The sequence below is a fragment of the Oncorhynchus tshawytscha genome, linkage group LG14 (genome assembly GCF_018296145.1).
Source record: "Oncorhynchus tshawytscha isolate Ot180627B linkage group LG14, Otsh_v2.0, whole genome shotgun sequence".
Taxonomy (NCBI): domain Eukaryota; kingdom Metazoa; phylum Chordata; class Actinopteri; order Salmoniformes; family Salmonidae; genus Oncorhynchus; species Oncorhynchus tshawytscha.
In genome coordinates, this window is record NC_056442.1 from 5,441,898 (window position 1) to 5,463,646 (window position 21,749).

At 47.3% G+C, this 21,749-nt stretch overlaps 2 protein-coding genes across 12 annotated transcripts in view; both read right to left on the reverse strand.

Moving 5' to 3' along the window:
- Positions 1-126: 126 nt before the first annotated feature.
- Positions 127-6,442, reverse strand: LOC112266417 (sentrin-specific protease 2). Of its 4 annotated transcripts, none has more exons than XM_024443859.2 (16): positions 5,997-6,439; positions 5,514-5,575; positions 5,277-5,386; positions 5,043-5,112; positions 4,807-4,888; positions 4,508-4,688; positions 4,292-4,398; positions 4,111-4,196; positions 3,892-4,019; positions 3,670-3,789; positions 3,426-3,557; positions 3,115-3,321; positions 2,091-2,170; positions 1,880-1,964; positions 1,616-1,711; positions 127-1,518 (listed from the first exon to the last, which is right to left on the reverse strand). In XM_024443859.2, exons 1-16 carry the CDS (start codon positions 6,146-6,148, stop codon positions 1,456-1,458), a joined length of 1,761 nt encoding a protein of 586 aa, XP_024299627.1. In that variant the 5' UTR covers positions 6,149-6,439; the 3' UTR covers positions 127-1,455. The 4 variants fall into 4 exon arrangements, with proteins under 4 accessions (XP_024299627.1, XP_024299626.1, XP_024299629.1 ...); XM_024443858.2 differs by having other exon boundaries at positions 3,670-3,792; XM_024443861.2 differs by lacking the exon at positions 3,115-3,321 and having other exon boundaries at positions 3,670-3,792; positions 5,997-6,442.
- A 1,891-nt stretch (positions 6,443-8,333) lies between these two features.
- The window catches only part of LOC112266418 (pericentrin), a 36,264-nt gene continuing 22,848 nt past the window's right edge, over positions 8,334-21,749 (reverse strand). The window contains exons 29-58 of one of the 8 annotated variants that reach the window (XR_006078770.1): positions 20,295-20,455; positions 19,988-20,157; positions 19,671-19,858; positions 19,344-19,506; positions 18,933-19,226; positions 18,220-18,452; positions 18,030-18,146; positions 17,812-17,832; positions 17,196-17,432; positions 16,942-17,124; positions 16,655-16,807; positions 16,382-16,543; positions 15,322-16,209; positions 14,210-14,380; positions 13,942-14,098; positions 13,525-13,853; positions 13,346-13,448; positions 13,072-13,250; positions 12,794-13,000; positions 12,553-12,723; positions 12,216-12,376; positions 11,248-12,133; positions 10,918-11,121; positions 10,572-10,754; positions 10,201-10,421; positions 10,024-10,106; positions 9,834-9,923; positions 9,521-9,654; positions 8,781-8,842; positions 8,334-8,627 (exon numbers count right to left, since the gene is read on the reverse strand). Coding sequence is in view for 6 of the 8 variants with exons in the window: in XM_042296926.1 (XP_042152860.1) it covers positions 8,799-8,842; positions 9,521-9,654; positions 9,791-9,923; positions 10,024-10,106; positions 10,201-10,421; positions 10,572-10,754; positions 10,918-11,121; positions 11,248-12,133; positions 12,216-12,376; positions 12,553-12,723; positions 12,794-13,000; positions 13,072-13,250; positions 13,346-13,448; positions 13,525-13,853; positions 13,942-14,098; positions 14,210-14,380; positions 15,322-16,209; positions 16,382-16,543; positions 16,655-16,807; positions 16,942-17,124; positions 17,196-17,432; positions 17,812-17,832; positions 18,030-18,146; positions 18,220-18,452; positions 18,933-19,226; positions 19,344-19,506; positions 19,671-19,858; positions 19,988-20,157; positions 20,295-20,455 (6,336 nt within the window). In the remaining 2 variants the exon portion in view is untranslated. Of the gene's footprint in view, positions 8,843-9,520; positions 9,655-9,790; positions 9,924-10,023; positions 10,107-10,200; positions 10,422-10,571; positions 10,755-10,917; positions 11,122-11,247; positions 12,134-12,215; positions 12,377-12,552; positions 12,724-12,793; positions 13,001-13,071; positions 13,251-13,345; positions 13,449-13,524; positions 13,854-13,941; positions 14,099-14,209; positions 14,381-15,321; positions 16,210-16,381; positions 16,544-16,654; positions 16,808-16,941; positions 17,125-17,195; positions 17,433-17,811; positions 17,833-18,029; positions 18,147-18,219; positions 18,453-18,932; positions 19,227-19,343; positions 19,507-19,670; positions 19,859-19,987; positions 20,158-20,294; positions 20,456-21,749 lie in introns of all 8 variants that reach the window. The other 7 variants (XM_042296926.1, XR_006078769.1, XM_042296928.1 and 4 more) reach the window with 7 other exon arrangements.

Here is a 21,749-nt window from a genome sequence, read left to right on the forward strand (position 1 = left end):
CACCTGTAGGTTTGGAGTATAATGAAACATAGCTCTTGTATACATCTTCCATAAACAAAGGATATCCACACACTAAGACAGAAATGCCACTCACACTCACAAATGACGACAGTGATTAGTCAATAACACAAGCAGATCCATTTATTTCCTTCTGATCTTTATTACATACAAAAATATGACTGAGGTTGTCAGCATGGCTCTATGCACGCATGAATAATAGCAGCAGAAATACACAATGTAATACGCAGTGTAATGACCAGTGCATAATCAGTACTAGCCTGGTCCCAGATCTGTACGCGCTTTAGCCAACTTCTTTTGCCGTCCCATACATGTTAGCTACAGGGTTACCATCACACTGAACACCACAGGGGAGTAAGCTAAAGCACATACAGATTCAAGGGCAAGGGCCTATTGGAAATGGAACCCTATATAATGCACCACTTTGAGTCATAGGGAGCAATTTCGGAGGCCAACCCAAGCTAAAGCAGTACAGACTCATTAGAAATTCTTCTCTACATGCCTTTAATGAAAACTCATACAATCCAATAGAACTGCTATAAAGTTCATGGCAAAAACATCTACACAGATGCTGTTACTGCTGGATTAAATTATATACATGCCATAAAAGAAAGGCCTTCCGCATCAAATAAATAAACTATTGTTACACATTTAGGATTTAAATGATTTGTCCCCATCTGTTAGTGGTGGTGAGGGATTAAGATGGGGTCCTGCTCTGCTAGAGATGGCACACCTCACACTCCGGTCTCTCTTCCAGTCCAGACAAAATGAAAGCAGCTAAACTCAGCTACGCACACCAAAACATTTGTCAAAAAATATCTATTTACATAAATAAACGCACACATGCAGCCTTCTTGTGTCTGCCTTCAATGACGATTCAACCATAAATTAAGACATTCAATAACACTCATAACATATGCCTCAGTTGTCACTCCACTTTCTACTAGTCATAAAAATAAAAGTACCTAATATAGACACACACACACACATACATACATATACACACAAAACACTCTGGTTTCACACAGAAAGCTTGTTCCAAGTTTAAGATAGTTACACACTTGAAAATCCCTGCTGTTGTAGATGCTGCTTCCCCATTTAGTGTTTTCTAGAAGTATGACAGAGACCCTCTCTGGAGTCCAAGGCACTTCAGGATGTATCTGAACACACAATCAATTCCAAACCATTCCTTTGTAACCTCTATTCTTCAGAGAGCACCCACCCTGTCTTCACTACCAGGACTGCACTTCTACCCACTGATAGAGGGTAAGAGGTCCTTCTGTGGTCCATAGCTTTGGTCCTTTAAGTCTTTTTCATTTATTGCTTTTGTGCTTCATGTTGTAGTTTGGAGCCTGTGTAGTAGTCATGCCTGATGTCGTTTGTTAGCATTTCTGTTGTAATGGATGTTCTGCAGCTGAAATGTCTTTTTATGTAGTCTTACAGAAGCCTCTGGTTGAGAATCTCCCAGATCATCAGCTTCCTGAACAGGGGCATGTGACACTGAGAAGAGCGAGTGAGAGACATCAGTGCGTGAGTGAAAAAGAGATTGTATGAGTGTACACCGAGTGAGTATGATAGCCTGTGATGGCGTATGTACCTGTCGGAAGTTGAGAGGCCGCCCCTGGGCGATATAGTCAGCATATTTACAGGCAAACACTCCACAATCACTGCCATTCTTCTGTTGAGGGATCTCCTACACACACACACACACACACACACACACACGGGATCCTGGTGAAAAGTAAATCACTAGAGAACGGATACTATTTCTGACAGCCCTAGACACACTCTGTGTATACATTCAAGACAAAATAAGAACAACAAAGATAATTAGATATGAATTTCTGTCTGGGTAATTTACGCTGGCCCTCAAGCTGCCCACTGTCCACTTGCACGCGTCCAGATCTTGGTTCTTCCTGGCCTTGTGCTCCTCTCTCAGGTACAGCCTGGACAGGGTTGGACGAACCAAATACATTACAGGATTACAGAATGAAATGACAAAAAAGATGGTCATCAGATTACAGGTACTTTTGTCAAACCAAATGATTACTGGAAGGGGACTGGGGACTCACAGTAAGAGGCTGCAGATGTCGTCATGTCTCTGTCCCATAGAGTCATAGGACCTCACGGTCCTGGAGTTAAAGTTTATCACCTAGAGAAGGAGAAAGAAATAAACAAAGTCCACAGGTATCTACAAATGACCACAGAGAAGTACCAGTGGAATTTCTAAAGCAGTGGTCACCAACCTTTGAGTAATGATCACTTTGACTCAAAATGCAAGCCAAGATCAACCACTCAGATTTTTTAAATTTTTTAACAGGACTTTAAAAAAACGTCAGCCTATGCAACATTAACCATTTAAAAACAATTATGTAGCAATGAGGGTTGTGCTATAGTAGGCTATATTGGCTATGCTTGAATTGCTCTGCCAATGTTCTTCAGATGATTTTTCAATTATCTTTGTTTCAAAACAATCACATCTACTCATGACCTCTCATGCTGTAAACACAGTCCAGTTCAAAGTGAATGGCACAGATCCATATACGGCAATGGTCTATTTGCATATAGGCCTACTGCATTGCTGATTGGTTATGCCGCACCAGTCTGTAGAGTATGGGCTGAGTCGTGCGTGTCAATGCAATAGAATCCTACTACGACGCTTTCTGCCTACAACAAAAATCACTTGAATAGTTAGTTTTATTTCAGTATGTTGCATTGAAAGTGGCTAGTATTGCATTGATTCAATCACAATTCCCACAGTAAAGGGAAACGTTGATAGTGTAAACTCTAGAAAGTTGAGTGATGTTCAATCTCGTGCTTCTCTGTGCATGCTGATATTTCAGCGTGCAGCTTAGAGGGAACATTGCCTATAGGTGCACTTGATTTTCTCAATGGGACTGCCGGGTAGGCGGACATCTCCCTTCAAACAAATGAAATGGTTAAAAATGGGAACACAGCCTTCCCAGTATAGGGCTGCCGAATCAAGTGCAGAAATGTTTGGTGATTGACTAGGAAATCGACCAGTCAGCCGTGATTAACCGGTTGGTGACCACTGTTCTAAAGTGAATGAATCCCCGTCAATCTGGGGTGATTTACAGCCAGTGACCAGTGGACTCCCAGGTGCAGCGGAACCAGGATGATGTCATACTGGAAGAGGTCCACAGCTTTGGTCCATCGCTTCACGGCGGAGTGCCCCCCTCCATGAAGTTTGGGGAAGAAGAAAGTACTGAAGGAGTAGACCTTCAGCCCTTGCCCCACACTACTGCTATGAATCATTACTAGGGACAGGTAGAAGTTAATCACCTGAGAGACAGAGAGGGAGAGTTTTTTTTTTGTTAGACTCACACACACACACACACACACACACACACCAGCAACCTCAAACTTAACAGCCAACAACCAAACACCTCATCGTTGAGCCAGCTCCCTTCCTGTAGAGAGGCCAGGTCTCTCTGTGTGATGCATAGCTTGAAGGCTGAGCTCAGGACCAGGTTAGGATCCCTCTGGGACAGGGCACGACTCACCTCCACAGCCATCTCCTACACACACACAGTTTGAAATAAACAGAATGAAAACAGACCCATAGAATACGAACACTCATGTATCAACACACTACACAGACATACCATTATAGGGAAAAAGAACACTCACCTTGCTGAACCTGGGGAGCTCCTCTGCACTGTTGAGAGTGTCAGTATGTGTTGGCTTCTCTCTGTCAACCAGGTTGAGTCTTGCTGCCACCTCTGCAGAGAGATCCAGCTCTGGCTGCTTCTGCTAGAGGGAGAGAGACTTTATAACAACCTTATGATGCTTCATAGCAGCCTTATGACTCTTCCTAGCATCCTTACTACAGTTCATAAGTGTGTGTCCTACCGTTGCATTGCTGGCAGGTTGTGTATCCACAGCTGCGCTGAGAGGCTTACTGAGCCACAACTCTCCTCTCATGTCTCTGGTTTGTTTGGCTGAGGATGTATCTCTCCACATATACACACTGGGGTTGGCTGCAGATAGGAGAAGGAGAAAACATTAGCCTAGGACAACAGCTTCCAATACATGAGAAGGGGGGTGAGAGAGGCTGTGATAGTAGTCTACCTCTGAGAGGTCCTGTCTTTGGGGTCACAGACTCATAGGTTCTTCCCAAAATGGCAATTCTATGTCCATCCTGTGTAAATGTTGCCCTGTGAGGAAGCGAAGAAAACAGAGGTTTGTAAAAGCTAGCTAACCGAACCACTGGAATTAAAACTATAATCTCACACTCTCCATCACCACTCACCCCTGGGGTTTGGTGCGGGTGAAGGGCAGCGGTTGGCTCTTGCTGTATTTATCGGACACCATCTCCAGAAGCCGTCTGTAGTGCTCCTTATCACTCTCCTTCAGAACCTGGAAAAATAACCAATCTGACAACTACTGACATACCTGGCGTGGCATTTAATAAAAACCAGGATCAATCACAGGGTTGATTTTAATTTCAAACTAATTCTTAACTCACCTCCTCCACTGCCAAGCACTGTCTGTGGGTGCGGTTAGGGGTGGGCGGGAGTAGGTCGGAGCTGGGGGGTCCTGTCCCAACCCCCAGGGTAGGCCGACTGGGCAGGAGCTGGAGGGAGCGTCTCTGGGGCTCGTCTCCGTCTCTCCCTCTGTCTGGGTTCCCTGGACCCAGCACTGAGCCACTGAAAATAAGACAGAGGACACAACGTTTAAAGGAAGAACACATATCCCACATATGTAGAACCTTTGTGTTAAAGCCCCAGAACTGAAAGTATGCAGTAGACAGAAAAGGAAGCCTACCTGTGTTTTCTCAGAGGGGGAGAGGCTCCCTGGAGGAGGCCCAGCCCCCCCCTCTCCCTCTGTCCTCCTACTGTTGGTTTCTCTGGAGACATGGAAAGAGGGATAAACAGGTTGAAGCAACCACTTGACCTGTCCCCTCTGCTGTTACACATACATTACACACCATGATGTTGTAATGTACAACACAGCTGTCCTCCTTCCTTATCGATCAAACAATCAGAGCCCTTGTTACTCACCCATTTTCCAGTCAGAGCTGCTCATCCATGAGGTGTGGAGTTCATCTATTCCCATCAGGCCCACAGGGCCCTACATAATAGGAGTGATTAAGGACATAGTCAGATGTGAATATTGTGCAGCTATTGCACAAACATTTTAACGTTTATATACAGGTATGTGTCTTTCAGTCAGAGCAGTGGTTTATGTGTGTGTTGTGTACGGTACTAGAACGCACCACTGGTACACATTCATACCTGGCTTGCTGTGTACCTTCTGTTTCTCTCACTGTCAGGAGACAGTGGGTCCCTCAGTCTCAGCAGCCCAGCCACCCCTGCTACAGTCTTCTTCACAAAACTAATGATGTCTAAGACAATGAGAGAGTACAGTACAGATGTAGTCAGTTCAAAGCTGACTAACTAGCTAACGTTAGTTACAATGACAATTAATTATAAGAACAGTGGTTAAAAGTTATTGGTAATAAGTTAGCATACCTTTTCTCCGTCTCTTGATCGCCACTGGTTCACTCTGGCTAACATTTCCTGAAACATGAATGCTGTAACAGAATGTAAACACGTTTACTCAACAACAACGAACAGTAACTACCTGACAGTAACTAGCCAGATAGTAAAGTTACATTTGTTAGCAAGTTAGCTACTGTAAGTTTGTTACATTTATTCATTTCTACAGTACCTTGCTATTTGGTACGTTAGGAAATAGTTAGCTAATGTCTGGTAAGTGGCGCGAGGAAAGCGTTAGCTCGCCTTATTCATTTTTGAAACAAGCAGCGAACACCAACTGGAATGAATGACAATTGTTGCTAATAATTAGCTAGCTAGGTTAGTAAACTTGGGTGACATGACTAGCGGTTAGCTAGTTGACTGGCTAGCGTTTGCCAGCCAGCTTACTAACGCGTTCCATAAACAGCTACACAGATCACACTAGCACCAAAGACAGTACATGTGCCAGTCACCGACCTCTGGTAGTTCCTTTTGGTTGGCCTGGCGTTGCTATCCTGCCGTTGCGAGTCTATCTCCCCGCCAACGTTCAAACCAGGCCAACCGGAATGTTTTTGCCCGGTTATAGGCTCGAAAAGCGACGATAGTCCGTCAACTACCCATCCGTACATCACAGACAGATACGAGAGAATAGAAACTTCATCGTACGGTCGGGCCAGGACTAACTGCGGTTTAAAATGCAAACTCAGTGGGCACGAATGTTCTACCTGCGCCAAACCACCATTCGCCTTTTATCTAGCACAGTTAGCCTAGCATTTAGCTTCGTGTTGAAATGACTGACGTGAATGTACACAAATGTGAAGACCGTAAACCGTAGGGGTAAAACGTCAGACTTCCTCGTCCGGTCTACTTGGATATGTTACTCTTATGCCGCGTTCCCTTACTAGTTGCCACTACGAAACTCGGAAATGTATGACTTGCTAAGCGGTTGACATCGGCACTTGTATAAATACAACCAGTTAGCAAACATTTCGGAGTTTCCTAGTTCCGACTAGTATTTGAACGCAGCATTAGACTGGATACTGTGGCATGTAAACACATCGTAGCCAGTTTTTCACTGTCTGTAAGTGCTCCGTTTTGCATATCATGGGTGTTGTGTGATTATGTTTTCGTTGGATTGTCAAACAAATTACTTCAAAAAAGTAGGCTACCTGCGCAGTTCGATCCACCACAATTGATTTAGCTGATACTCTGTTCTGGACCGTAAAGTCTAATGGCTATTTTCACCCCAAATTTAGACAAGTTTCTGTTTAGAATTTCGGCCATTTGTTCGTCAATTATATTTATACATGCAGCGTATCTTGTCATAACGTGTTGCCCTAGAAGACTAAATAAAATAGTGTTCGCCAGACTGTCTGACATCGATAGAATGAATGCATTAATCTAGTTCTCACCATTACATTTTTCTGTTTCGTTTAGGGACCCGGGGAGAACGCAATAACTAAAACAAATAGGAATGGTTGGTCCTGTGCAGTGTCCAAATGGCATCAGTTAACGGTTTTAATTTAATTAAAAGCGGACAAAACACGTTTCTTTATAGACATTAGTTCGTTTTGGGAGCATATTTGATGTGGTTAAAAAACTGTCTGCATGCATAAGTGTCAAAGATAATACATTTGCATTTTCTCAAGAGATGCTGAAATAAATCACACTGAACAAAAATAATAACGCAACAATTTCAAAGATATTACCGAGTTACAGTTCATATAAGGAAGGAAACCAGTCAATTGAAATACATTTATTAGGCCCTCATCTCTGGATTTCACATGACTGGGAATACAGATATACATCTGTTGGACACAGATAACCTTTTAAAAAAAAAAGTGTGCCACACCTGTCAAGTGGGTGGATTATTTTGGCAAAGGAGAAATGCTCACTAACAGGGATGTAAATACATTTGGGTACAAAACTCTCGCTTTTTGTGTGTATGGAAAATTTCTGATCTTTTTGTCTCAGCTGATGAAACAGGGACCAACACTTAACTAAAATAAACGCAACATGTAAAGTTCTCCACTCCTGTTCCCGAGGCAAATGAAAGATATTTGTTTATTATTTTAATGCAAGACATGCATACATTCTGCAGTTTATATTATGGCACATGTGAGATTATATGCAGTCAGTGTCCAGATATCAATTACTACTCTATTTAACCCATATTCATTTAAATGAGGAATATTCTGCTTATTCATGTCCACAGGGTTACTCGTGAACGGGAAATCAAAGGTGCATGTAAACAGTTTATACGGAATAAGACCTTAAACAGGATGAGCTACTATCTGGAAAACTGTGCGCATGTAAAACGGTACCAGTTCCACTCGACTAACCAATGACCTACCTTGTATGCCCTGAATGATTACATCATTTAATGGGCATCTCAATGATTTAAGCCCCAGCTGAAATTGTTGCGGATAAACATTCTAATATAGTATAGAAATTGTTTAATCTATAATTACCAGAGCACCAATAAATGTAATATCAGTGATTTGACCCCTATGTGAACTGTCATGATCTGCAGTGTAACTGAAGCCCTAACTACCAAAGATGTTGCTGGTTATTAAGATTGTTTGCCCTGTCTGTGAAACTGTCAGTCTCATTTTGAGATGGTAAATACATGTGTGTCCAAAGCACCCCAGAACTAATCACCAGTGTTAATCATTCATTAACTAAGTAAAATGGAGGTGTGTTTGTACCACCATCAGTTTTTGATCAACCCACAATCTAACAATACTGTAAGTATTGATATAAGTCTGTGCATGTCTGATCCTGCCTTAAAAAGATATACACCCAATGCGCAAGGCAGGTAATCACACAATTCAAATATTTATTGATTTTGTAGAAATGGTGATCTATATAAAATTAAATTAAAATCATTGACAAAACATGTTCACCAGCTTTGATCTAGCTCAGAATTCCAGTCTGAAACTTAACACATTTATCCACATGAAATATTAACAGCGAACATATATACAGAATCAGAGATACAAACTTGAATAAAGGTCGGGTAGAAAAATATCAATCTAATACTTTCAAAAACACATGCATTCGGGTGAGAAGACCTCTTAGGATTTACTCGGAGGCCGACAGAAATATCTGTGGAAAAAAGTCATTGTAAAAAAATACATTTGTCTTTAAAAAAAAAAGTGTCTTAACTTTCTAAATCAGATATTAGACAAATACAATTCCCTTGTATATTTGAACACAGATGGATCATAAATATGTTGCATTGAAAGGAGGCATTCATACATTGCTTCATTCCTTCCTTCAGCAGTCAGACTTCTTGTGGTAGGAGAGAAGAGATGGAGAGTCTGGAGGAGAGAAAACAATGCGTCAGAACCAGATAAAAGGGCAACACACACTCTCCCTCTCACACACAAACATATGAACACTCAGGTGTCTGTGGAAAACACTCAGTACAGAAGAAAGCCATTCTAAAATGAACAATGGTCCATTGAATAGTTACGTAGTGACTACCCACACGTGCCTGCTTACACTAGATTGTTCCCTACCCTGAGACGTGCATCCTGGTACTTGTAGTTTGTTCAGTATGGTGGGGGTGATGTGGGGAGATATTAACAAAGCAGTGTATTCTGGTACTTGTAGTTAGGTCCTCACCTGGGCTGTACCGGTAGATGAGGGACAGACAGCTGAGGTACAGCCATGTCCTGTTCTCTTGCAGCCATAACTGCCGATAGCCCCGCCTCCAGGTTCCCCTGATATGATTGGCTAAGTAATCCCTGCTAACTGGGTCAGGAGATGGGATTGGAGGTGGTGAGATTGATTGATCAGTTTGTCAGAGAGGAAGTGTGTCCATGGTAACAACGCCGTCCCCTAACCCAGGGATTGTGGGTAGTGGACTTGCCGTGGTACGATGCCATCACCAAGCTAAAGCCCCTCTTTCTCCCTGTCACCTCTGATCTCCCCCCTCATCTCATTCAGTGAGTGTGTGCTCAACTATTAAGTGTAACCAGGTTGTGTGTGTGTACCTGGACGTGCAGCCCCCAGGCGTTGCTGTACGTTCTCCAGGTGGTGGATGTAGTCTGTCAGAGACCGCTCGGCATCCTGGGACAGAACACTGGACGGAGCACACTCAGAGGACAGGACCGGGTTGGAATACACTCTGGGGGGTACAAGAGGGGAGAATAAGAGAGAAGACAAGAGGAAGGAAGAAAAGGAAAAAAAATTAATCTCAAGCTACGTCGTTAAAGAGATTTCCCCTCAAAATGAATGGATGTTTACAATGGAAGGAGCAGTACCGGTTGTGGAGCCTGAAGGGTGAATTCATTGGTGAAACCATACCCTTACAGGTGGGGCTGCTGTCTCTAGTAGGTGGAGAGGAGTTGTGATTGGCCAGTGGCTGCTGCTGCCTCAAAACCTCAGTCCTGGAAGCTGAGAGTGAAATAGAAAGATTACAAAAACTGTCCATGTACCTTGCCTGTGTGACGTTGGTAATCCTATCTTCATCGCTCTGGATGTCTCTCACACGCACCTGTGCTGTGTCCGTTGACAGTGACAGTTGTTGTAACTCCTCTCCTGATGACTCTCTGCCACTTCCTGGTCAGGAACTTCAGTCTGGAGGAGAAGGACAGGGAAGGATTAACACAATGACACATTGCTCTAACATATGACCCACCCACACACACGAGCAACACAACACCCAACCCACCGTGAGATGGCGATGACAGCTCGTACTGCAGCTCTGAAGCGTGAGAGGGGAGAGTGTGTGTGGGCGTGGGGGGTTGAGGGGTGCGCCCCCATCCGAGCGATAAGACAGAGAGTTGCCTGTTCACAGTCCTGAAAGCCCCCCAGCAGGAGCAGAAGGTAGCGCTTCTGGTAGACCAGAGACTTCCTAAAGCTCTCAGCCCGTAGATAGCGCTCATACAGTCGCTGGAATAGAGGGACAGACACACAAACAGGGTTAAAGGGACATCAAGACAAGGGACTTCACACCAGATGATCCATGGGGACTTTCAGCCCAGAGGTCAAGTGTGTGTGTGTGTGTGCGCGCGCGTTTGTTAGTTTGCCCGGGTGGCTCACCTTGCTGTTGCTGAGGTCAGTGCTAGGCCGGTTCTCAGTCTCTGCCTGTTGTAGCTGTCGTTCCAGACAGGACAGGGTGTGTTTCAGGTTAACCGTCTCCTGACTTAGCTCTTTCACGCAGGCCGACAGGTCAGAGTTCTCCCTCAACAACCTCTCCCCCAGCACCGAGGAAGAAGACGAAGACTGCAAGCAGAGAGAAATTGGTTACCATGGTTCTTATCAAACTCATTTATTGTAGTCGCAAATCCCCCCAAATGCCATAAATACACTTAACACTGCCAACTAGCTCGTCTCCCAGTGCATGTTGCTATGCATGGGCCAAGCTATGATCAGCCATTTCTGGTACCTGGTGGTTGTACAGGGCTGTGCTGGTCTGGTCTGGTCCAGTCGAGGTGTTATTCTTGGGTTGGAGTGGGCTGGAGTTGTACTGGTGTCGGTTGGATAGTCTCTCTGTGGCCATCTCTCTCTCCTCCCTCTCTAGCTCAGCCAGAGTCTGCTGGAGATGTCTCATCCTCTGCTGGTCCTGCTGCCGCAATAACTCCAATTCACACTGCAGAGAAGGAGAGGGAAGAGAAAACAGGAAAGTAAACAAGACAAAGATGGCATACAAGTGGCTGAGACACAGTTGTATTACAAGTCAGACAGGCAATGCTAAAATGTTGCGTGAAAATCTCACCAGTTTGTTGCTGGTTCTCTCGTGTCGCCTCTCTCTCACTGTCTGCTCCTGTCTCTCCTTCCTCCTCTCCCTCTCCCTCTGTTCCTCCCGCTCCCTCTCCTCGTCATTGACCGATCGAAGCCTCTCCCTCAGCACATTGCGCTCCGCCCCTAAGCGACCAGAACGCTCTCTCTCAGTCTCCAATGCTCGACTAGCCTCCTGCTTCTGCTCCTTGAGTGTCTCCATAGTGACTCGGAGGCGGGCTGCAGCATCCTGATCTCGCTGTGCCTCCTCTCTCCTCTTCCTCTCTTCCTCCTCTACTCTCCTCTGGTTCTGCAGAAGTTCCGCCCTCAGTCCATCTGTCACGGTGGCTAGCTCCTCCCCCTGCCTCCTCTCCTGCTCCAGTTGAGAGCGGAGCTCCGAGATGAACTTCCTGTCTCGGGACGCGTCCGCTTCTTGTCTGCGTGTGATGTCATCGAGACGCCGGGCGGACCGCTTGCATTCCTCCTCCAGTTTCTTCATGTGGGCGTCAGCTAGGCGGGACTCAGCCTCTTTCAGGAAGTGTTCCAGCCGACTCTTTTCCTGTGACTGGAAAGTGTCGAGTTGCCGGGCGGAACGGGCGCACTCCTCCTCCAGCTCCTTGTGGGCATCGGCTAGCCGTGTGTCGAGCTGTGATTGGAGGAGGTGGCTGCGGGAGAGTTCTATCTGGAGTTCCTGTCGGAGGTTACTAGAGGTCGTCCTCTCCTGGTCCAGCAGACCCCTCAGGGACACGACCTTTGATCTCTGCTGCTCCTCTTCCTTCTCCCGGAGGTGTGTGAGAGTTCTCTCCTGGTCTAGCTCCTGCTGTAGCTCCTGGACTCTGGTCTCCTCCCTCCTTACAGCCTCCTCACAGTCCTCTATACACAGCCTGGGAGAGGACACACACATCAGTATTTTTATTAATGTGTGTGCATACATAAATATGTATGTATGCATGGATGTATGTATACCTGAGTTTGCGGATCTCGTTTTGTAGTTCCTGCTGGGTGCTGTGGGAGGAGTTAAGTCGCTCTCTGCTCTCCTCTAGTTCCACCCTCAGCTTGGATAACACCTCCCCTTTAGATGACTCCTCCCCCTGGGAGTGCTGCAGCTGCAGACCCTGCTGCTGCTCCTCATGGAGAGATGAGGCAGAGCGAGGGAGGGGAGAGCGTTATTTTTTCACTCTTTCAATTAAGCTAAGCAGATACAGTGAAGCTTTTTTTTATTTTTTATTTTTTACAGTATACAGGACTGCCTTAGTGGAGGACTGCCTTAGTGGAGATCACTCCAAACATGTAAAACACACACCTGTCTCTGTAGCAGTGTTTCCAGCTGACGGAGGAGGTGGATGGAGTCTATCTCAGGGTGGGAGGAGAGAAAGGCCTGCAGCTCAGAGCGAAGCCCTGCCCTCTCACAGTCAAACACACCCCTTACTGCAGCCTGCAGCCCTCTGCTCCAACCAGCATCCACCGAGTTCTCCTGTTAAAACACACAGGAGGGTCAGTATGCACACATGCAGAAGTTAAGCACACATCTCACACACACTCACCGGTCTTTGTGCCATCCGACAGAGCAGTTCTCTCAGAGCGATGACAGTTTCCTGTAACGCCCTCTTCTCCTGCTCCCAACACATTGGAGGAGCTTTAGAGTCTAACTGATAGATCATCTGGTCCAATGAGAGGTGGTTAGAGGGGGCGTTACGCTGGGAGAGGGCGAGAACCCTGCAGCTCTCCTGGTACACTGTCTTCAACAGACCCTGGAAACACACACATAGTTTGGTATAGGGCTCATTTGAAACATTTAAGGCATGTGTGTGTGTGTTCATACTTGTAGTTCAGGAGAAAACAGTTCGTCGTTGTAGCTCATACTCCCGGCGGCGCTGCCTGTGTGTGTGTTGGTTGCGGGGTTCATGCCTCGACAACGCAGGTACTCCAAGAACTGTGCGTCCAGCCTCTCTGTCTGCTCCAACTCTACCTTGAGTCTTACACCGGGCTCTGAACTGACATCTACACGACCGAGAGAAAGACACAGACACAGACAGAGATTAGACACATGAACACAGACAGACAGGACCAACAAAATGACAGACAAACAGACTTACTGCTGCCATATCCATCACTGGCCCACTCCGTTGCAGACATAGGAGAGGCGGAGCCAAGAGATGAGGGAGGGGCCGTCAGGTCCAGGGCTTCCAGCTCATGCACCTGACAGGTGAGAGAGGTTTAATATACGTGTGTGTGTGTGTGTGTGTACACATTTCCCAACAATTTTTCCACCCACCCTGTCAGCGTCCATTGAGTCCAACATGGAGAGGTTGTCCGAGGCAGAGATGGACCCAGGGGAGTGGGTGCTGTGTGTGCCCAGCTCTGGGCTGATTGTCCCTGGGCAGGACTGGTCTTTCCTTACCCGGGGGGAGGCTTTAGCCTGGAGCCCCAGGCCTGTGCTGTTTAAAGCACTGAGGTCAGACAGTCTAGAACCGTGGAGAACAGAGGGGTGGAACCTGTCCTCTCTGGTTCTCTCATCAGAACAGTCCAGTCGACGGAGAACCTCGGGAGAACTCAGGGACTCGTTGGGAGACACACCGTCCTGGAATCCTCTGGGCGTGACGTCTGGAGGAGGAAGATGATCACGGTCATCCAACAGCTCTGCACTCAGAGAAACACCATTGTCTGTGTAGCAGCTTGAATGTGTACTCACCCTTCAATGAGTGTGCCTGTCTGCTGTGCGGGTTGCAGGTCTGTCTGAGCTGCAGCAGTTCTCGTTGCTGATAGGCCAGCTCCTCCTGTAGGCCCCGGAGTTCCGCTTTCAGATCGTGGTTATTGGTTTCCAGGTCAACCAGGGCCCGGTCCTTGGTCTGATTGACAGGTGAATGAAATAAGAGAAAACAGTTTTATGTTCAAAATACATTGTTTGACATGTTCAGTTTAAATGCACACACACACACACACACACACACACACAGTACCTGTCCCTCCTCCAGTAGTTTCTCAGCTCTCTCTGTGCTGGAGCAAAGACCCTCCTTCACAGCTGCTAACTCTGCCTCCAGGGCTTGATGCTCTGCCCCTAGTCTCTGTAGCTCCTCCTCCCTCTGTCTCAGGGCAGCGTCAGCCTTCGCCAGAGTTTCCTCAGCACATGTCTAAGAGAAGAGCCTTCATCATCATCATCATCATCAGTATGATCAATATCAACAGCACCATCAAATATGTAATCAGTCTTCTTTGCACAAAAGCTTTCTTGCAACCCATTATCCTGGGCTTTGATTCATTCAAGAACAGCACTAAAAACCTTGAAGACAACAAGAAACATATGCAAAACGCACACCAACACAAATCCCTTACCCTTCCTACCCACAATGTGCAGAAAATGCTGAGCGACTAACCCTACTCAACACCATTATTTTCCCCAAACACAAATCTATAGCAAACTGCTCACCAAAAGTGTTTAAAATAAAATAGTGATTGGCAAGTCACATTCCAGAACACATGGCGAGAAACCTATACTCCATTTTCAGAAAGAAAGTAAATAGATGCCAGTGTGAAAGAACTTCACAACACGGAACTGTTTTCTGACCAGTCCTGGCTTCCTCTTTCTGATGAGGTCACTTCCTCTATGAGTAGCACTCTTCTGTTGGGTGCCAACACATCAACATCTCCTAGTTTCTCTCTCTTATGCCTACTCTTAGTCTCTTCCCCTCTATAAATATACCATTTAGCTGATGCTTTTTCTCCAAAGAGTCAATCTCTCGTTCACTCTCTCCCTCTTTAACCACAGCCAGCTGGGTTAGAGGGAGCAGAGCTGACACAGCAAAATACCTAAATAGTGAAAGCTACTTAGTGTTGCAAGTTAGGCTTAAAGAGGCTAAATGGAATGGATTACTCAAGTTTGAATGAAAACATCAGGCAGGCTTTCAAAGACGACAACTTATCCGTTCTGCGTCAACCTTTACCTACCAACTAATTCGACAAATAACTAATACTACTAAATATAACACCGCTCCTACTTGGCTAGAAAGAAATGTGTTTAAACTGATGCCACATGTTGAGTCAATCTGATTGGATCGACGCTGTCGCCACTTACCAGCACTTCCTTCTGAGCCTCCTCCTGGTTGGCTCGCCTCTCCTCTAGTTGACGGCTGACTTCCTGGAGGCAAGCCCTCTGAGAGGTCACTTCCTGCTGGAGGCGTTCTATTTCCTCTTGGAGTCTGCACTCCTCCTTCCGCAGGGCCTCGCGTTCTGACGAAAGTTCTGCCTTCGCTGTCTCGACAGCCACCAAGGTCTGTAGAAGGGCTTCAGTCTCTTTCTCCCGCTCTTCAACCCTTGATTTTAGCTCCAGGACCAGGGAGTCTAGCCGAGTTTTCTCCCCTCGCAGGGAGTTCGTCTCCTGGGCAAGAGCCTGCCAGCGACCGCTCTCCTCCACAGCTGCATCCCTCTCCTCCTCCAGCCCTTCTTTCCTGGCTCTCACCTCTTCAAGCTCAGCCTCTTTTAGATGGAGTTCTCTCTTTACCTCTTCCCCTCTCTCCCTCTCTTCCCTGAGCCTCTTCCCCATCTCCTCCCCCTGTCCTCTGTACTCTTCCTCCTGAGAGAGCAGCAGTCTCTCCATCGCCTCCTTCTCTCCCACCGTCACCTCCAGCTGCCCCTGCATGGCCTCCACATGAGAACGAGAAGATGAGTGGAGGAGACGCATCTCCTGCTTAAGACTGTCGCCCTCTCCTCCTCCTCTCTCTGGTTGGGGGTAGTTGGCAGGTTCCGGGCTGGGAGCAGATGAAGGGTTAACACTGTCGCCCTCTTGTGATAGGTCGCTGACATCGTGGTAGGCGGGGCCAAGGGTGTTTAGCTCCGCCTGTAGCGTGCTGATGACCTCGTGAAACCGCTCCTCCTCTTCCTGCTTGTCCTGACGCACCCTGATGATGTCACAGCGGAGGTGCTCCACCTGGGAGCGGAGGTCTTCAAGTTCTGTCTGGAAGGCCTGTAGAGAGACCGGGAGAATGGCTTCCAGTTCAGGCAAAAATAATGACATTTCCATTGTGTGTGTGTAGTGTGTACTACATTGAGGTTACAGTAGTTTGAATTCTGAGAGATTATGTCATTATATAACAGGGCTGAATTATGGAGGTCTGTGTGGGTGTGTGTGTGTGTACCGTGATGTCCCTGGCTGTCTCCAGCTCCAGTTCTAGCTTGTGTATCTCCTGGGTCAGGTGGTCTATCTCGTCATTCTTCTCCTCTAACAGAGCAGATGGGAGACTCTCCTCCTCTCCAATCTCTCTCTCCTCCAGGCGAAAGGTAAGGGCTGAAACTGTCTCCTAAACAGAGAAAGACACAGGGAGGAGATTTAGAATACAGTAGGACAATCATTGTTGGCATTAGAGAGGACTAACAAGTACTAGCATGACTGAAAACTGTAGCAGACCCACTTTGAGAGAAGCGACTTGGTCGTGAAGCTGGGTGATGGTATCCGTGTTCTGATTGGTCAGGAGCTCCAGCTGGAGAGTGAGATGTTTTAACTCCGCCTCTTTTATGGTCAGGTCTCTCTGAGTCTCCTCCATTTGACCAACCAACACACACACCTAGAACACACACACGTTAACAAATTAATGCAACCAAGCAAACTAATCTTCTCTGGCCAAAGATCTCCATACACTAGCAGTTAGGCTCTATTAGACCTTTTACTAAAGCAGGTGTTGAGGTTGGAAAAACACACCTGTTGCTCCTTGTTCTGCAGGTCTTGCTGTGCGGTGTCCAACGCGTCTCGGAGAAGCTGGATGGGGTCGGGGGTGCTAGCATTGTTGTCACGGTAACAGTGACGGGTCTCGTCCAGTTTAGACTGCAGCGCTGAAATCTGGAGACGATTTGACAACTGCTGCTGCTGCAATGACTCCTTATCCTGGAGGGAGAGAGCATCATTTAGTGTGTGTGAGAGAGTGAGAGAGAGAGAGAGAGAGTGATAGAGTTTACCTGTGTGAGCTCTTCTTCTCTCTGCCGAGTTCTGCGCAGCTCCTGCTCCAGTCGACTGACAGCTCTGCTGCTCTCGGAGCTGCTTAGCAACGCCTGTTCCAGCTCCCGAATTCGCCCAGCCAGCTTGTCAATCTCCTCATTGCGCTCAGCAACCTCGAGCTGGACCTGTTGATTGGCTGCCAGCAGGGAGGTGTGGTCTTCTGTCTTGTCCCTGATGAGGGCTTGAAGGCTCTCCACCTGAGAAAGAAACAGAGGGGGGGGGGGTAATGTCAGTTGTCAGGGGTCCTATGGGGTTTCCCATGTTAAGCTGTACGCCGGGTTTACTAAAGCCATTCCGGGTCTGCAGCCACTACAACTACTGAAGCCATGAGACAGAGCAGCAACACACAGCACAGAGGGATGAGATGGAGGGAAGGGAGGATGAGATGGAGGGAAGGGAGGATGAGATGGAGGGAAGGGAGGATGAGATGGAGAAAAGGGGGATGAAAAGGAGAGAGAAGCAGCGGCGCTCTAACGGCAGATGTATCAGTTATTCACGCAGGTGTGATCACAACACACACACACGGTGGGGGCAGAGTAGCATGTAGCATTAAGAGTCACTGGTGAGATTCCATACCTGCAGAACCAAGTCCTCAATCTAGAGCATTCCGTGAAATAAAACAAAACAAACAGTCAGCAACAGGTCCATTCAGGAGCAGGACCTCAAACATTAGAAACATTCAATATCTATAATGACTCATCAGATATTGTCTTGACTAAACACTGCAGTATTAAAGACTTAACACATACCAATACACTAAGGTAAGAATGCGTGTGTGTGTGTGTGTGTCTTACCCGCTGGCCCTTGCTGGTCCCAGCAGAGTGTCTGGCTGGCTGTCTGAGCTGAGCCTCCAGACTTCTGATCTCCTGTTGGAACTCATCTCTCTCATGCTCCCGCTCCACTGCCTGCTCCTGGAGAGACACAGAGATAAACTTGAGTGTGTGTTTTACACATCCATACATTTCCCCACAGCATGACACTTACGTCTATAAACTGCCTGTTGTGTTTGAGCTGTTTCTCGAGGGCCTGGACGCGCTGCTGGAGGTCCTCTGATTGAGCCCTGTGCTGCTGCTCCGCCGTGAGGCCCTGGTTCTCCTGTTCCTCTAGCTCGGTCTCCAGAGCCCTGAGGCGCAGAGACAGTGAGCTGCGGTCTTTCGCCGCCTGCCGCTGCACACACAGCCTCTCCTGGGCCAGACGATCTGCCTCAACGAGGAGGCCTTTAGACACACACACACACACACACACACAACACAGGTGGTTAGGAACACACACACACACACACACACACACACACACACACACAATCCTTTCAAACATGCACTTTCTATAGATAAGGGTAAGTATAGAATTGGTCAGGAAACAACATTTATTTTTTTATTTAAAAAAACTTGGCCACAAGTCATAGCAAACAAATACAACCACACAAATAAACATTCTGCATTAATCGACTCACACACACTAATCCCCATGCCATGGACTCTGTATAAGAAATGAGACAGGGCCGTTTTTAAAACGCACAAACACAGACACACAGGAAACTGAGCGACAAACCCGTGTCCCCCTTTAAACTCTGACAGGACCCTACAGGAAGAACAGACAACTAAGAACAGGACTTAACGTGTACACAAAACATACGCAACATAATCAATCCCAGTTAAGCTTATACCACAATTTCTCTCATCTATCCCCTTCCTCACCCTTTTCTCTCTCTCCCAGTCCGGCAGTGAGATGGACCTTTTGGCGCTGGAGGAGACTGTGCTCCTCGCTTAGCTCCTGCAACTGCACCCTGAGGTCCTCTAGCTCAGAGGTGAGGCCTTCCTTCTGATGCAGCTGCACCCTGAGGCCCTCCAGCTCCACCGTTAGGCCATCCATCTGGTGCAGCTGCGCCCGGAGGCCCTCTAGCTCATCAACAAGCCGTTCTTCCTGAGCCTCCTTTTGTTGTAGAGATTCTTCCAGAGTTGCCTTCTCAGCCACATAGCCCTCCAACAGACCTACACACACAAAAACAGTATACACACACAGATACATGAATGCACACACAATATCACAGTTTTTACAAACAAAGATTCTAAAAACACATCGGAGAGACACACAGTATCTCTACAGACCTTCGGCCTTGTGGAGCTCCAGCTGGAGCTTGCTCTTGAGTCCCGCTTCCTGGTCCAGCTGATCCAACACGAGCTGGTGTTGGAGCAGCATCTGGGAGGAGTCTGAACGGCCCTGGGAAAATCTCTCCTCCAGAGACAGATGGACAGAACAAGACTCCTCCAACTAGAGAGACCAAAAAAGAGCGAGAGAGACAGAGGAACACAAAGATCAGTGGCTGAGCTTCATGCAAATTCAATGCATAGAATGTTGTGTTGACCCCCCACTAACCTCTGAAGCGTTCACTGCATGCCGACAAGCTAGTGTGTGTGTGTGTGTGTGTGTGTTACCTGTGTGCTAGCGCGTGTGAGGAGCTCCAGGAGTGTGTCCACAGAGTGGCGTAGTTGGCTGCAGGCTCCCAGGGCTGCTTCCTCTCCCAGGGCTGCTTCCTCTCCTCCAGAGTTTTTTTGGGACTCTGCCAGTAGAAGGCTCTCACACACACGCTGAGAGAGCTCTAGAGCGCCTGTCGACATGTCTGCTACAGAAAGAGGAGACAGGTCAGGTATTACACACACAGTTATCAGACCTTTCTTCCCAAGTGTGTCCTTGTTCACTCCCTGTCATAAATGTATCAAGGAAACAGATCCAGTTGTTAGATTCCACCCACCTGCCACTTGATTGGTTGTTTCCTCTCCTGGCCTCTCACCCTGATCATGACCTCTGACCCCGACACAGGCTTTGACCCGGCAGCCAATTAGCTCCTCCATTGCCATGGTGCTCAGAACCACCTCAATCAGAACCTTCCTCAGCCTCTCATTGGCTGACTGGAGAGTGTGCCTAGAGGTCAGAGGTCAAAGTGAGACGAGACCAACAAAATCACTCCATTTGTTTTTTAAACTCGAAAGCTCGAATTAATGAAGCATGCACACTCTAGCTGATCATTGTCAGGCCTACATTCATCCAGACAGCCTCACCTCTCCTCCTTGGCAGTGTGTAGGTCCTCAGTAAGCATGTTGAAGAGGTTGCCTCCCTCCTGACTCTCTCTTTCTCGCCGTTGGAGGAGTGTATCCAGGGTCTCCATCTCTGACCTCTTCCCCTCCAACTCCCCCTGTAGATTACCCACCTCCGCTCGCAGCTGGAGAGCGAGAGAGAGAGAGAGAGAGAGAGAGAGTCATAGCACAGCAGTACCAATACAAAAGACAGACAGAGACACAGACAGACACACACCTCTGTGTGCAGCTGAGCGCCAGAGAGAAAAGAAACCAGAGACAGGAAACCAGTCATCACAAGACGTGATCCAAGAATTGTCCTCCCAGTCATAGATGCCACAGTTGCATTCAACATCACACTCCCTTTACATAACAGAACCAAAATCAGAACCATGTGTCTTGTAATGTCCAATCAGAGAAAGAGAGATTTTCAGTCAGCATTAGTTTGAGATTTGCCTATTTAGCCTTCCAGGAAGCACTCTCACACACAAACGTAGAGCTACACAAACAATGGTGTAATCCTGCGTGCCTGGCAGGCAGCAGCTCTGCTTCAACACAAACATTTCTTCCCTCTCCCCCTGTCCCTCTGAATCCCTTTACCTCCCATTTCTTCCCTCTCCCCCTGTCCCTCTGAATCCCTTTACCTCCCATTTCTTCCCTCTCCCCCTGTCCCTCTGAATCCCTTTACCTCCCATTTCTTCCCTCTCCCCTGTCCCTCTGAATCCCTTTACCTCCCATTTCTTCCCTCTCCCTCTGAATCCCTTTACCTCTCCTTCCCAAAGCTTTTACTTGGCTCCTCTCTCCATCTCCTCCGCAGTCTCGCTCGTTCGCTTACAATTTCTTCCCCTTCTTTCTCCCTCCGTCTAACAACCAATACTAGTTGCCTTAGCAACAGTCCCCCCATATCCCTAAGGGGGGGTAGTTGGAGCACAAATACCCCACACTACCTGATCCATGGAAACAGACACTATTGAAACAAACACATCCACACCCCTGGTGGGGGGGGGGTCTAAAATAGCATTGGAATAGAATAGATCGTCTCTGTGAATAAAGTTGGATAGAAAGCAGAACTGTCGGTCATGGTTAGCTTGGGAACTCTGCCGTGATGAACATACTGGGAGGAATGGATGGATGAATAGATGAATGAAAATCATTTTTGAATAAACAAATGGACAAATGTGCATGTAACTGAAATGCCGTTATGCATGGAGAGATTAGAGATTTACATCCAGAGAGCAGAGTGTGTGCACGCCAGAGAGCAGAGTGTGTGCACGCCAGAGAGCAGAGTGTGTGCACGCCAGAGAGCAGAGTGTGTGCACGCCAGAGAGCAGAGTGTGTGCACGCCAGAGAGCAGAGTGTGTGCACGCCAGAGAGCAGAGTGTGTGCACGCCAGAGAGCAGAGTGTGTGCACGCCAGAGAGCAGAGTGTGTGCACGCCAGA